At 35.0% G+C, this 15,748-nt stretch overlaps 1 protein-coding gene across 1 annotated transcript; it reads right to left on the reverse strand.

Annotated features, from left to right (window-relative positions):
- Nucleotides 1-206: 206 nt before the first annotated feature.
- On the reverse strand, nt 207-15,410 carry LOC133180726 (X-linked retinitis pigmentosa GTPase regulator-like). Its single transcript, XM_061315195.1, has 17 exons — nt 15,356-15,410; nt 14,054-14,179; nt 13,514-13,606; nt 12,914-12,976; nt 11,517-11,669; nt 10,460-10,609; nt 9,833-9,985; nt 9,024-9,176; nt 8,619-8,743; nt 7,801-8,007; nt 7,461-7,590; nt 6,096-6,202; nt 4,278-4,337; nt 3,243-3,521; nt 1,759-1,836; nt 817-943; nt 207-385 (listed from the first exon to the last, which is right to left on the reverse strand). Exons 1-17 carry the CDS (start codon nt 15,384-15,386, stop codon nt 207-209), a joined length of 2,214 nt encoding a protein of 737 aa, XP_061171179.1. The 5' UTR covers nt 15,387-15,410.
- Between the last annotated feature and the right edge of the window lie 338 nt (nt 15,411-15,748).

Genomic DNA, 15,748 nt, shown 5'->3' on the forward strand with positions numbered 1-15,748 from the left:
CCTTCTTATCCTTCTTCTTATCCTACCCTCTTATCCTTCTTCTTATCCTACCCTCTTATCCTTCTTCTTATCCTACCCTCTTATCCTTCTTCTTATCCTACCCTCTTATCCTTCTTCTTATCCTACCCTCTTATCCTTCTTCTTATCCTACCTTCTTATCCTACCTTCTTATCCTACCTTCTTATCCTTCTTCTTATCCTACCTTCTTATCCTACCTTCTTATCCTTCTTCTTGTCTTTCTTCTTGTCTTTCTTCTTTGTGTCCTCCTCCTTCTCCTCCTCCTCCTCTGGTTCCTCTTCTTCTTTTTCTTCGTCTTCTTCCTCCTCCTCCTCCTCATCTGACAGTCCTGTGGACACTTTACCAAACACTTTTAATTCCTTCTTGCCTATTAAAGAAATTAACATTTCTTTATCTGCAACATATTAATGTGGCTTAAATTACATTAATCCTATCCAATAAACACTGAAGAAAACATTTATTTCCTTATTTAGAACACAGTAAAGAAGGATATAAACATATAATGGCAGATTTAATTATTATTGCAAAAATCTTCATAAGGCACTAATGTGGTATATCTATTAATAAAACAAGTTCTATCCCATTCATCTTTTAACTTTAGTACATATTAATGAAAAGTAAACAATTTACAAATAGAGACAGATCCAACAAAATGCTGCTTTCATCCTAATCTGACAATGACTCTTAAGGTACATGTATATGAATTTAATTAAACTTTTTCCTTGTTAACATGAAACACTGAGACACAATGAATATAAAATGAGAGCCCATAAACTGAGTGTGATGAATAGCATTTACCTTTCTTCTTGTCTTTCTTCTTCTCTTTGTCCTTCTTCTTTCCTTTCTCTTCCTCTTCTTCTTCCTCCTCTTCACTCTCTGTTGTCTTTGCTGCTCGGGGTTTTGGGACAGGAGGTTCAGGCATAGCCTTAAAGTAATCAGGCATTTAATTAACATGTTTTCTTTTTATTTCACAATTGAAAGGACAAGTATGACTAGCATTATGGTAAGAGTGGCATTAAGATAATTAAGATCTGGTTTCAAGTCAAATATACAGACTTCTTATTTTTTATTTTCACATTAACTTCAGTCTTGGATCACTGTTTATTGATCAATTGGAGTATTTCAACTTTGGTTGAGGGGATAACATTTTTTAAATTACTTGACAAAATTTATTTAGACTGAGTGACAGAGAAAATTCCACATTAAACAGACTACTAGATGACCTGAAATTGGTTGACCAACCAAGCAGTTATCATATTAATCTTTGATTGACTGAATGATATTAAGATTTCTAATTTTTTAACTTGGGTTTTGAGATTTTTAATTGGCTGTCTTTTTTCTCTTCCCCGACTTGTAATTGTCTGACTTGGGGTAACCAGACTTCTGATTGCCAGACTGCATTTTTTTTTTTGTCCAGATTTCTGATTGTTTGACTTGGGGTTATCAGACTTCTGATTGGCTGACTTGGGGTATTCAGATTTCTGATTAGCTGACTTTAAGTATTCAGATTTCTGATTGGCAGACAGCATTTTTTTCTTCCAGAGTTCTGATTGGCCGACTTGGGGTATTCAAATTTCTGATTGCCCATCTTGGTTTACTTTCAAGACTTTTGACTGGAAGGTACAGACTTTTGATTGGTTGACTAGGGATATTCAGAATTCTGATTGGCTGACATGGTTTTCTTTCCAGACTTCTGATTGGCTGACTTGGGATGTTCAGACTTTTGATTGGCTGACTTACCCTGGAGGAAGTCTTTGTGGTTTCTTTGGCAGGTTCTTCTTCTTCCTCCTCCTCTTCACTTTCTTCTTCCTCTTTTTTCTGTGAAGTAAACATCCGAAGAAAATAATTCACTATATATATTGATTTAATTGATATAACCTGTGAATAATTGAACATTAAAAATCTTCATTTAATATATACAGCAATTAATTCACTTCAACTTTTTTAAAAAAAGAGAAGTTATGCTATGTGCTGATAAATGTTTTTCTTCCAAATCATTCCGAATGATGCTATAATAAACTTTTTGTTTGATTATCAAAATAATCTGTATTCACTAAAATTCTCAGACACATATCTAATCACCTTACTCTATCAAAACAATTAAGTTATAAACAAATTAAATGACCATACTTCTAAAAACCAAAATTAATATCATTGTCCAAATAAAAGCAGTTAGTAGTGTGCATGTAACTTTTTAGAACAAGTGATTGTTTATAAAAAAAAAAAATGCATGATTTGCCCTCTGTTTTCAGAATCATTTCAGAAAATTTTAAATTTTACATATTTAAATTCAGAAAATATTTTGTGTTAACTTTTAAGAATTCTTCAAGCCAATACATTTTAAGATTCTTCAATGAGTCCCTTCATTGATCATTATTTCAAAAAGTCTGTTAGAATATTGTTTCACAAAATTATGCAATGGTGTCAAATGATAGTGATTTCTGATGAAGTTTAAATACAGATTGGCTTTCTTAACATTTAATACAGATTGCTCTACAGTCTACTGCGGTGTCAAGTGATATATTAACAACACAAAACACAATGAGATATGAAGAGTAAATGTTCTACAAGAATATTGACTGTGATTTCACTGAGGTGCAATTTAGTCAAGAGTCCACGTCAACATATACCTTATCACTTAGAATTACAGACTGAAGTTCTTTTCATTTCATTGATCTACTCTAAGCATTGATTTATATCACAGAAAACATTTGATAAGTGACTTTAAGTTCAATACAAGTGGACTATAACACAAAGAATATACCAGAATTTTCTAACTTACACTATACACCTAATTATAAAGTGCAAAATTTGAACTAAAAATAAAATATAAATATGTATAAGAAGTATCTAGTAGAAAATCTATTCAACATTTCCAGTGGATTGACTGTTCATCAAGAAACTAAAATTACTGTACAGTACTAATTGTTAACTACTGTCAGTATTAATAAATATGCTAGACTTAGTAGTCTAATCAACATTTCATCAACCAAAGCAAAGTGTCAGTGGTTAAGAGACAGTGAAAAAACCACACCAATATCAAGGAGATCAGAAGTGAAAATACTGCTATTGAAACTGATTAATAATTGTGAGAAAATTACAGGTATAGAAAACTAATTAATGTAAAGAACAGAAGACTCCATCAAGTGAAAGGTAGAAAACAGGCAGACTACTAAGAACCACACACACACACTTATGAGGTGAAAATCTACCAATGAACTAACAGATTCTTTAGTCTCTATTGCTGATTGGTTGGCATCAACTGCAGGGGATTCTGATTGGTTAGTTTCAGTTGCTGGTGTTTCTGATTGGCTAATCTCTGGCTTCTTGTCTTCTTCCTCACTCTCCTCTTCACTTTCCTCTGACCCCTTCTTGACCTCCTCAGTCTCCTCTGACCCCTTCTTGACCTCTTCCTCTTTCTTCTCTTCAGTGGACTTTGTTTCTGGTTTTTCTTCTTCTTTGTCTTTCTCTGAGTCTACAGACTTTGTTTCTTCCTCCTCGTCCTATAAAATGTTACTAGCTTCTATGTTTCTACTTTTAACAGAAGAGGAACAGTCTAACTGTCCATCTACTAGAATCCTTCAGAACCAGACAACAGTAATTAGTAAAACATCATTTCTTAAAATTTAAACTTAAGGTTTTAGTTGAAAAACCTTATTCTCTTTAATTGTACTTGCTTTCAAGTTTTACTATTTCATTCACATGTTTCTTTAAATACATTTTAGATGGGGTAATATATATCCTAACATTCAGTTCTATACTCTTTTCCTTTGATTTTGTATATGGTATTTACATGTATCAGTGTTTTGTTGATGGTATGCATCTTAGACAAATTGTATAATTTGACTATTTTGCTTTTCAAATTGCCCATTAATTTACCCAAAGGATACATTTTGTCTGAGAATGTTTATTGAAATTTTTTTTCATAACGATCATTCTGATAACATAATTATATTGAACATGGAACAGCACTAAATTCTAAACTTCATATCAAATGTACATATATGTATATTAAAGAAAGGAGTAAATATTTCTTTAAACAAACAAACCCCTCTCTGTGTTTAAACTTTCAGCATCAACTGGCTCTAAATCAATGAATTTTTGTCTACTCTGATGGTACTGAATGATCTCTCTAAACTATACACATGTCCTCTAATTAAATGTATGATTTAACATGCATGCTGTCTATCAAATCTAGCCTCATACATTCCAAACTTTTCATGCTAAAGCGAGCCCTGTACATTATTCATTATATTTACCTCTCCATGTTTCCGTGGTAATGGCCTTGGCTTTGGAACTGGTTTACTTTCACTTTCAGTCTAAATTACCAAAGAAAAAACATTTGCATAGTTTCAGTGATAGCCTAATACATCTGAATATGTTTGAAGATTTCTACAGCTATAAACTTATACTTGTAACACACTGTCATTCTTTCCACTCAGATTATTCTCCATTATAAATTACTTGACTTGTCTCTTATCTGTACACTTTCTATGACCTGGCCATGCCCTTCATAATTCCCAACAATACCTAATGCAATTGTCTCCAAATTTACAAGTGTCCCCTACGCAGGTAGGTTAAGGCTTCCCGTAGAATATGACAGTGCACTCTGTGCCTTCACATCTCTGAACTACCAAAATATGACGTCATAATGGAAAATGACGTCAGGTCACTGCAAACTTGAGGTGTTATGACGGGGAGAGTGTCATGAACTTTACACTTTATTTCAAACTGCATGTAAAATGCTAGATAGCAATTGCAAAATTCATGGGTCGTTAAAGGTTTTTTAAGTCTTATATGTCCGAATATTTTAAAAATACACCGCTTAGCTACCCTTGATTGAAATTCATTATGTTCAAAATGCTTATGAAAAATATACTTTTGAAATGTACTCTGTTTTATACCCGTGGTTGGAGGTAGAATTTATTTTGTGCGTATAAAAGAGTCTGGCGCAGGTGATTAATGAGGATTAATCTGAGAATTTTTGTGGAAATCTGTAAGAAGAGGTTGTTCTCTAACTGAATCTTGCTTGGGAAAAATGTGTGTTGGCTTTGTTTTAATACAGATTACGATATTGTGTGGAAAATACCCTCAAATTTGTAGGTAAGTTGAATTTCTCAGGAAATATTTTGTACCCAAGTAATACTTTTCCCAAGCACATTTCGGATACACAAGGATACGATGAGTTCATTTATATAACAAAATGTTAATAATTATTGTGTTAATCACCTGCGCCGAAGCGATTTATATGAAACACTTCAAAAAATTATAAATGACCGTCACATGATCAACCAAGTCATGTGATTTCATAACAAATATGCTAATATATAGCCGAGGAAACCCTTTATATAAATTGGAAGTACTAAAGTTCAATACTTATAAATTAAAACCAAAACCGACCTCGCAATGACATATTATGTTTTGAGCGCATTTTAAAGCTTCAGGAAGCCTTAACATAGCTGCGTAATCTACTATACAATCTTTCTGATCCTTTGTGAGTCTGATCCCTGACCCTGTTATTTTGTGATCCCTGACCCTGTTATTTTGTGATCCCTGACCCTGCTATTTTGAGAACCCTGACTTATTTGTGGCCACTACTCTTCAAGAAAATCTTGAACACCATGACCTCCCTGTTTATCTGTAACCCCTGACTGGCATTTGACCCCTGACTAACCTCCGACTTCTTTACATGACCTCCTGACTATTGATCCCTGACCTACCTCTGACTTCTTTACATGACCTCATGACTTTTGATCCCTGACCTACCTCTGACTTCTTTACATGACCTCTTGACTTTTGACTCCTGACCTTCTTCTGACTTTTGTACATGACCTCCTGACTTTTGACCCCTGACTTCCATACTTGACCTCCTGACTTTTGACCCCTGACCTACCTCTGACTTCTTTACATGAACTCTTGACTTATGACCCCTAACCTACCTCTGACTTCTGTACATGTCCTCCTGACTTTTGACCCCTGACCTACCAGTGACTTCTGTACATGACCTCCTGACTTTGGACTCCTGACCTACCTCTGACTTTTGTACATGACCTCCTGACTTTTGACCTCTAACCTACCTCTGACTTCTGTACATGGTTGAGCTTTGCAGCATCTGCCTCTTCCTCCTCCTCCTCGCTTTCCTCCGATTCCTCTGATTCTTCCTCAGATTCTGGCTTCTTGACTTCTGTAGAAGAACAATAAATACCAACATAAGAAATCAAGAAATGGTCTCTATAGAGAACTACTGGGATCTCTTATCAATTATCTACATGAAACAAAACTGGCATAAAACATTACATAAGCAACAATGCCATTTGTAACATTGTAATTGCAACCTTACACACCACCAGCCAAAAAAATCTTGAGTTTATTATACTTCTATTAAGAATACTCAGATTTGATTGGCTTGTTAGAAGGCTTTTAAACTCAATAATGACTCCAAAAAGTACCGTTTACAGCAATAATGACCTAAGAATCATTGCACGTGGGGTATAATGACCAGTCAATAAAAATAATGACCACTAAAAATGACCTGTTAATCCAAATTCCATTCAAATTTAAAAAAATATGCATACAGTAATGATTGCACATTACAAAAAATGCCGTTATGAAAATATGTATAGTATTTTTAGGATATGGAACATGATTGGCCTTTAGATGCGTCATAACATTTATCGTTTTCATTGAAACTTTCGTTACAATGTCAAACTCAGCTCTCTTGTACAGTAAAGTCTGCACCAGATTGTCATTGTACTCGGAATGGTATTTGTGAATTTATAAAAATGCATGTTACTGAAAATCACAGTGTTTAAATAAATCGGAGGTGCAAAAACTTACAATACTTGCAGGCAAAAAGTAAACAACTTCACTAGCAAATCCTGATGGAACACTGATAATAACAGTTTGTAGGTCTAATATAAAATTGATAATTTTAGTAATTAAGCCTACAAAAATTGCCTTAACTTATATCGGTATAATAAAACAATTCATTACCCCTTATGAGTTCAACATGGTGAAATAAAGATCCGAGACCTGGCCCACTTGCTGACCTGACCTGACCTCAGCCGCCTAGCAGCCTCGGTCAGGTCAGGTCACCTCGTGGGCCAAATCTCAATTCCTTATTTCACCATGTTGACCTCATAAGGGGTAATTAATTGTATAATGATTTCTTTAAAGATTGTGCTTGTAATTTATAAACCTTATACCTTATAAACTTTTATTTATAATTCTAAATAAATATAACATACATGTATGCCATTCATACCAGTAATTCGTTAAAGGTTTTCTCTGAATTTTAATTAACTTCTTAAATCTCATATTCCCATTCTTTGGTAAAATGAATAATGATGAATAAAATAATTAAATATAAACTGTTAGTTATCACAGACACTAGCAACACCTTCTTTGGTCAAATTCTTATCTAATTCTGTAAACAGTCAGACCTGGTTTAGCTGCCTGTGGTAGTGGTCGTTTTGCCAGGGGTGAAGGCTTTGGGGGGTGGGTCTCGCTTAGAGAGCTGACATTTTTTGCGTTATTAGTGAGTGCTGGCAGAGTTCGGTTTAATGATGGTGCCTGCAATGAAAAATAATACAGAAAAATCAACAATTCATTTTTTTTGGGAAATCTGAGAACTTGGTATATAAAACCCAAAATTGCTTGAAATTGGTTCAGTAAATTCAGACAACAAGTTAAAACTGTTCAAAAATTTGTGACTAAGGTGATCTTGAAAAAAACCCATACATAATCAAGAAAACAAAGAACACAGAGACAGGAATGTTTTACCCGTTTAATGGACTCCTGGCGCCGTCGGTCCCTTGCCCCGAAGCTCCCTCCCAGGTCCACAGAACCATCGGCCTTGATCGACTGATTGAGGTTGGTTTTGTTCAAATTCTCATTCTCATCTTCCTCTTCCGATGACTCACTGTTTATGTCACCATTCTGAAGACGCCTATGTGCCGTCACGATCATGTGACAACCTCCACAGGACACCTATAAATAGATTACTCGTGTCAATATTTTTCATACATCTCTGAATGGTCAAAAACCAGTCAATGAATGCAAGCCTTTGGAAAAACCTTAAATTTTAGTTCTCACTTTACCCCTCATTAATTTAAATAATTCATTGATTTATTTGATTAATTTGACTACACAAGTACTTAGGCACAATATATTCATCTTCCAGGGTTGCCCAAAGACCCGGGGGCGGGGGAATTTCCCCACCTATAGTAACATAATTCCCCGGTTACTCTGGTATTCCCCCTCATTCCCCTGTAACAAACGTGTAAGGAAGAAACCCCAGACCCTTTCTACTTTTTTAATGTCCCCTTCTATTTTAATTCTTAGGGACAACCCTGATCTGAAATACATGTAATAGGGATTGGTCAGCTTAGCTAATTAAAACACCAGGGATTGGTCAACTTACATAATTTAAACAACAGGGATATATTGGAGTGACTTGGCAGTCCAAACTCTCTTTAATAATTCAAGTCTCAATTTTTATATCTTGTACAATAAGATGTTCAGCAATCTCTCCTGTTAGAATTATTGAGGTTTAGCTATATATCGTGTTTCCCTGTTTCTTTCTTGTATTTGTTGTATACCTGGGTGACTATAAACTTGCTGAAGCGCTCTGATTTACATGGGAAGTATTGGTTTGAGTAGCTGTCTTGACTCAGGCCAAGTTTTCCATGGCGACCATCACCAAACGTGTACAACTGTCCCTTCTCTGCGATAATAAACCAAATCTTATCATCACAGAACACAATTATCACATTTATAATAGGTACAAGTTCAAACATTTTATGTCATGAGCTCTATCTTTATCTTCATTTTAATCTCTTATAAAAAATATATAATCTTCATGTTTCAAGAAGCTGTCAATAAAATCACCATCTATGATGAAAAAATTTCTCCACTTTGTCTTATTTCACTCTGTTTATTCACCAAACAATATACATAACGGTTTTCTCATAATCATAAAAATCACCACATTATCGTCATGGTACCTGATACTAAGGCTGTGTGGTTTTCTCCAGCAGCTATTTGGGTGACCTTAAACTTGAATTTGTGACAGAGAGGTGAAGGATACGTAAATATTCTGGTTCCGTGACCTAATTGTCCATTACCGCCCTCTCCAAAAGTGTACACCTTGCCACACTCTGAAAGATATTACTAAACATTAAATAGAACTCATAGTGAATCAAAAAAAGAATCATTACTCTGTGAAAGTTTAATTTTTGTGAATTACATGGGTAAACTATATGTATACCATGATCCTCATAAATATTGATATATGTAGGTTACACATACATTTTACCAGAGGAGATCTTTACATATAGTTTACAAGTAAAACTCTGTTATATTTTATTGTTCTAACCTGCCAGCATGTAACTTGTGACCTCTAACAGTAAGACTGCGGATGATTTCTATCCACTCCATTCACCCCACCCCTCATAAAATTATACTCACCTTTAACTACAATGTGTGACCCTGGCCAACCTATCCCTCAGATCTCCAATCCCCCCCCCCCAACATTCAACCCACCCCTCCTGAAATTGTACTCACCTTTAACAATAATGTGTGACCCTGGCCAACCCATCACTCACCAGACATTGAATTTATATCCAAAAAAAAAGTACCATATGATTATGTACTGCTGTGTGTGACCAAATCACTTCATTTCCCTCAACAGACAGACTTAACATTCCTTAGAAGTTAATTTTAATTCTTGTTAGTGGATAAACTGTATGTGACCCCCCCCCCCCCCCCCCCTCATATGCTTCAGACTTGTTTTTTTTCCGGGATGTTTAATTACCTGTCAATACTACTGTATGTGACCCCCCACATGCCACAGACTTGGCTTTTTCTGGGATGTCCACTTTTCGAGGTTTGTGAGCTTTCTCATATTCATCCCCGAGTCCAAGCTTCCCTCCATCGCTCTCTCCAAAAGTAAAAACTTCACCATTGTCTACAATGTAATGTATTATCTATGACAGAAACTTTCACCAGTTTGAAAGTCAGTATAACCTGTCTGAGAAATTCTACCAATCAGAAAAAACAGCAATAGAAAACAAAGAAAACATTGTTTTTTTTTATTCCTAAATAAAATTTACTTCTGTTTTTATCATCTACTGAACTCACAACAATTTTCACTGAGACAGCCCTAGACAAGCCTTTATCATTATAATTAAGTAAATCTTAATTACCAAGAAAATCAAGTACTAACAAATATAAACTAATATAAATTTTACTGCATACTTAAATCATGGAAGTAGAGATATCCGTTTTGTTTCTCACCTGTGACAATGGCTGTGTTTCTATCTCACCTGTGACAATGGCTGTGTTTCTATCTCACCTGTGACAATGGCCATGTTTCTATCTCACCTGTGACAATGGCCGTGCTTCTATCTCACCTGTGACAATGGCCGTGTTTCTATCTCACCTGTGACAATGGCTGTGTGGTAGTAGCCACAGGCTACACTGGTCACTTTATTGTCTGTCTTTAGTAACGTGGGTTTGGAATAGTCCTCTGTGTCCCCCAGACCAAGTTGTCCCTCGCTGCCCCCTCCCCAAACATACAGGTCTCCTTCCTCTAAAATAAAACACACAATAAACATATCATTATGATAACTCTCCTCCGAAACATAGAGGTTTCCATCCTCTAAAATAAAACACACAATAAACATATCATTAATATCATTAAGATAATTCTCCTCCAAAACATAGAGGTTTCCATCCTCTAAAATAAAACACACAATAAACATATCATTAAGATAATTCTCCTCCCCAAATATACAGGTCTCCATCATCTAAAACAAACAATATGTATTCACTCAACATAATTCTCCTCCCCAAATATACAGGTCTCCATCATCTAAAACAAACAATATGTAATCACTCAACATAATTCTCCTCCCCAAATATACATGCCTCCATCATCTAAAACAAACAATATGTAATCACTCAACATAATTCTCCTCCCCAAATATACAGGTCTCCATCATCTAAAACAAACAATATGTAATCACTCAACATAATTCTCCTCCCCAAATATTAAGGTCTCCATCATCTAAAACAAACAATATGTAATCACTCAACATAATTCTCCTCCCCCTGAATGAAGAGGTCTCCATCATTTAAAGTAAATATATAAAGCATAGTAACATTTAACATTCTTGTATTAAGGCACTACACGTTACACAAAGAAAACACCAAGGTACAGTGAAAACACATAATCACCTCAACATTATAACATTCTATCTCCCTATCTAAAAATCTGCATTAACGTAGACCCAAGACTGTATCAAACCCTGGAAAGCAAACAATCAATGCTACAGCTTACTGATACATATAAAGAAGTGGTTAATCCATCAGTACTTTATATAACAAACTACATGTACAAACCCACTGAAAAATGACATTAAACAAATGATGCTGAAATTGTAAAAGCAGCTTGCTCTAAACTTTAAGTACAGCAGTTGTCTGCCCTTAATACAAACCTGTGAGAGCCACAGAGTGGTCTGCCCCTGCGGCTAGCGCCTTGTATTGCCGGGGCTCGCAATCGACTTTGATTGGGGAGTTACTACTTGGTATATCCTCTACCCCCAGCTGTCCGTCGCCATTAGCACCAAACGTAAACAGACTCCCAGACTCTGGAATAAACACAGTCTTTGTCAAAAAAAAATTCTGAGCTCTAACATAAATACATGTATGTGGACTCATTGCAGTTTACATTTATCTGTTTTAAATTACATTCAAACAAATATAAATTCTAATGTGTGTTTTGTCATTTTGATTGGCCCATGCACTGGTGTTTTAGGCAGTTAAACGAGCATGAATGAGAGTGAAAGCTTTTGATTGTAATGCTACAATAGGATAATTCAAAACGTAACGCTTCCAGTGATTGGGAAGGTCATCAAGGTCAATGGGACTATAGCGCAACTGTCAAAGTTTTTAATGGGCCATTTTGAAAATGAATGGGCCATCTATATATTCTGATGGGTCATTTTAAGAAAAAAAACAAAATGACAAACGAACATCAAATATGAAAAAAAACACGTTTCTTCATTAACCAAATTTTATTTTTCACGTATGCAGTGAAGCACATTTAAAGGAACCCGCAACAATATAATTTTCTTGTATTTTGGATCAATAACATCAAAATATCAATTAAACATTGGAAATGACTGAGTTAATGTACCTTTGTTGTCCTAATTAAAGTGCTTCATGTAACAGGAAGCAGTTTTTGTCTCATTTTAACCAATGAGATTTGTTGTGTTAAAATGACTGCATTTAAAATGAAAGTAAAACAAACAAGAAAGTCGTACGCAATATATTTCCAACTAACATCGCTAAAATTTGAATGCGCACCTTGGCGCTACAAATGATCGATTTAATGTGCCAATTTTCACTTCAATGCGACTATGGCGCATGGCGCAAGCCCTTCCCAATCACTGCACTTCATGATGTATTTTTTTATCATAAAACTCAACAAAATAAGAGGTAAACATCAAACAAAATGCAAAAAAATTGCACTTAATTGGGAATAACTATCTTCTCATTTGTTACTTGAAACCATTAATGCTGGTTTAACAGTTGCAATCATCTGTTTTGCCACATCCGCTTACACATTGCAGGTAACTCAGTTTGCAACTGTAAAATCAGCATTTATGGTCACAAATAACAAATGATAGGACAGTTATTCCCGAAGTATCTGTTTTTAATTACATTCCAACAAATATGAAGTAAGACAATTACTAATCACATTGATCGAGCAACAAGCATTTTACTGAATGGGCGAGATATGGATAACTATGAAAAGTCCTCGAGTTAGTGCTTCAATCTATTAATGTACACAAAGATAAATCTATACTACAGTACTTTCACAATAACAAACCTGTTGCTACTAAGGTGTGAATTCTCCCACAGGCCACCACTGTAGCTTTCTCTGGTTTAAGCTCTGTAAACAGAAAATATGATATACTGTAGTGGTTTTATACTAAATACAGTGTACTTATAAAATTGTACAGGTACTTTTGAAGTCTTCAACAGTCAACTTTCAATAATACTGTTGTATTTGTAAAAAATATTAAATCATGTGATAGGGTAAGAGTTAAAATGATGGGGAATATCATTGAGATGAAGGAGAGACAAGGGATGGACTTGGGGCATGGTGCAGCTTACTGTAGATTGCCAAATTTTCCTGACAACTTATTTTCGCAAGAAGGGTATTTGGTATTTACTAGCGAGACAAAATTTTCATGAATTCTGGTTTTTGTTGTATATAACTTATACTGTCTAATAAAAATATAAGCAAGAATAAAATTTCCGCAAGCAGACAGTCTTGCTGATTACCTGAAAAGAAAGTTCTCGAGAATAAAAAGTGATTCACAGAATGTCAGCTGACAGACAGAGATGGCGGTCCTCAGTGCAGGCCTTATGTGTTCTAAGCACGAAGAGGACTAATTAGGTTAGAGACACACTGAATAAAACTTACTTTTCACACAGACTGGCTTTGTGGAGACTTTGACGGAATCAATGCCGAGCTGACCCCAGTCATTAACCCCAAATGTGAAAACCCGTCCACTCTCTGAAAACAAACCAGGGATCATTTTTCTCAGTGGTAATCATTAACTAATAATTTAGCAACTGTTCAATTCTTCTTTTTAATATTTCATCTAGAAGTTAAATTCCTGCAGATTTTTCTTTTAAAAAATGGATGCCTTTTCTTATTTACCCATTCTAGTAAATGTCATATCAGTATAAGTAAATAAACATGTGAAAAAAGACCTAACAAAATTTACAATGAAATCGTAAATTTCAATTGAAAATAAAAGTACACAATTTTCTTTCATTTCAAACATGTCAACTTTAAATCTTTCCATAGCTTAAGAGATGTTTATAACCCTAATGGTGAATGTGTTTGACAACAAATAATATTCTCAGTTCATTATGAGGAGCATTTGTATTGTTGTCACACACAATCAGCATTACTCACTGAGCTTATTAATTATGGAGGCTAAGAGACATATTTTACCTGCAATTAGTGCCGTATGTTCATCCCCACATGCTACAGACTTCACTTTATCACCTCTCACCCAGAACTTGTTTGGTAAGTTGTCTGCAAATCGACTCTTCCCAAATGTGAAGACAGCTCCAGACTCTGTTCATCATGAAAATAATAACATTAAATGACCAGTAACACATAAAAAAAATTATCTTAAACATATCATAGGTCCCAATGGTTTTGTTTAACATAAGTAAATGTTTACAACAGAAATGTTTATATGGTTTATCCTTGTATATTGAGATAAGTACCTTACTCTCTCATCAGCATAAGAAATTTGAAAAATGACTTTAAAAAGCACTCCCTTAACTCATGACAAACGTCAAACACCAAAGGCAATTTCAGATTTTTAAAAATTAAACAAGAGTCACCTTCATGAAAAACTGGAACTCATTATGGAGTAGTAAATATTTTGCTTGCTAAAGCTACTTCAGCTTATTTGGTTGTGCATTTAATACAAGCCAAGTGTGATGCATAGAATAGACAAGACTGTCTATTACTAGATAACCTTTTATGGAACTAAGGTATCAAAATCTCTTCAACAGGGACAGTGCTCAGTATTTATAGACAGTTCAGTCGAACTTAATTGCCTCAAAGTCGATGAGACCAAGAAAAATCTTTGAGACATCTGAGGGTTCTAGATATTGAGATTAAAAATTATAATGAAAAATTTATCACTTTAACATATCTATAGTATTCGAGACATCGATGTTCGAGATACTAAAGTTCAACTGTATTTTGTTTATGCTCTTGCTCCTGATAGAAAATTACTTTGTAATCATGACTGCCATACATGAAAGCTTGAAGGATTAAATGCTTAAAATATTATTTTATTTAAATATTATTTATTGTTGTAATTTTTTTGTAGGTCAACACGAAAAATAATTCTAAATAGATTACCCTTTTGTACACGACCCCCCCCCCCCCCTCCCCTCTGAAGTGCACTCCAACTCCCGAGTAATACAGAAAAAAAGAGATTTCGGTCCGGTGTGGACGGCATACTAGATGAACACCTCATTTAGGACTTGATCTCACTTTGCAAATTTCGAAAGAACAAATGTTTTGAATGGTGCCAATTTACCGCGGTTTGCCCATCCCCCCTCCCTATCTCTAACTTGTAAATTCGCATTCCACGCCTTTATAACAATATTGTGTCAAAGTGCGTGGGATTTATCGCATATTGATGTCGTTCTATGTTATCAGATTCTTCTCTAACATCCCTGGTGGCACCACAAGCTCCGTTTATCGGCTGCTGGACATGTTTAGACTTACCAGGAATCTCCGAGTCGTCCCCGGCCGCCATTACTGTATCCTAAACAACATTCCGTAAATACCCGGATGTTTACAGTGACATTAACACGTGCGTTTGTTTATCAATTCATAGGACACGCCCACATTCAATAAAATCAACAATATGCGATTGATACAGAAATATAGCACTGAAATACACGTATGCAATTATGTTTTAAGAAATTTTTGAGTGTTAAGACTTGGGTCTGGTTTATAAATATGTATTAATAATACCTAGTATTGATTTGTAAAAAGGAGTTTTTACATATATATCAATAGGTTATACATATTTCTAACAAGGACCCAAGTACTTGAAGGTAATATTAATCATGCTAATGTTTTTGCACAAGTCTATCATCACTTAGATATCCAAAC

Source organism: Saccostrea echinata, unplaced genomic scaffold, assembly GCF_033153115.1.
Source record: "Saccostrea echinata isolate AGI-Se365-2 ecotype Australia unplaced genomic scaffold, CSIRO_AGI_Sech_v1 ptg000007l, whole genome shotgun sequence".
Classification (NCBI taxonomy): domain Eukaryota; kingdom Metazoa; phylum Mollusca; class Bivalvia; order Ostreida; family Ostreidae; genus Saccostrea; species Saccostrea echinata.

What these genes read in the sequence shown, in the direction of transcription:
- LOC133180726 (XM_061315195.1), bottom strand. Translation starts at nt 15,386, where the DNA reads ATGGCGGCCGGGGACGACTCGGAGATTCCTG. An exon ending in GGACGACTCGGAGATTCCTG is followed by an intron (nt 14,180 to 15,355) that starts GTAAGTCTAAAC and finishes CATGATGAACAG; the next exon opens with AGTCTGGAGCTGTCTTCACA. An exon ending in GCCAGGAGTCCATTAAACGG is followed by an intron (nt 7,591 to 7,800) that starts GTAAAACATTCC and finishes TTTTCATTGCAG; the next exon opens with GCACCATCATTAAACCGAAC.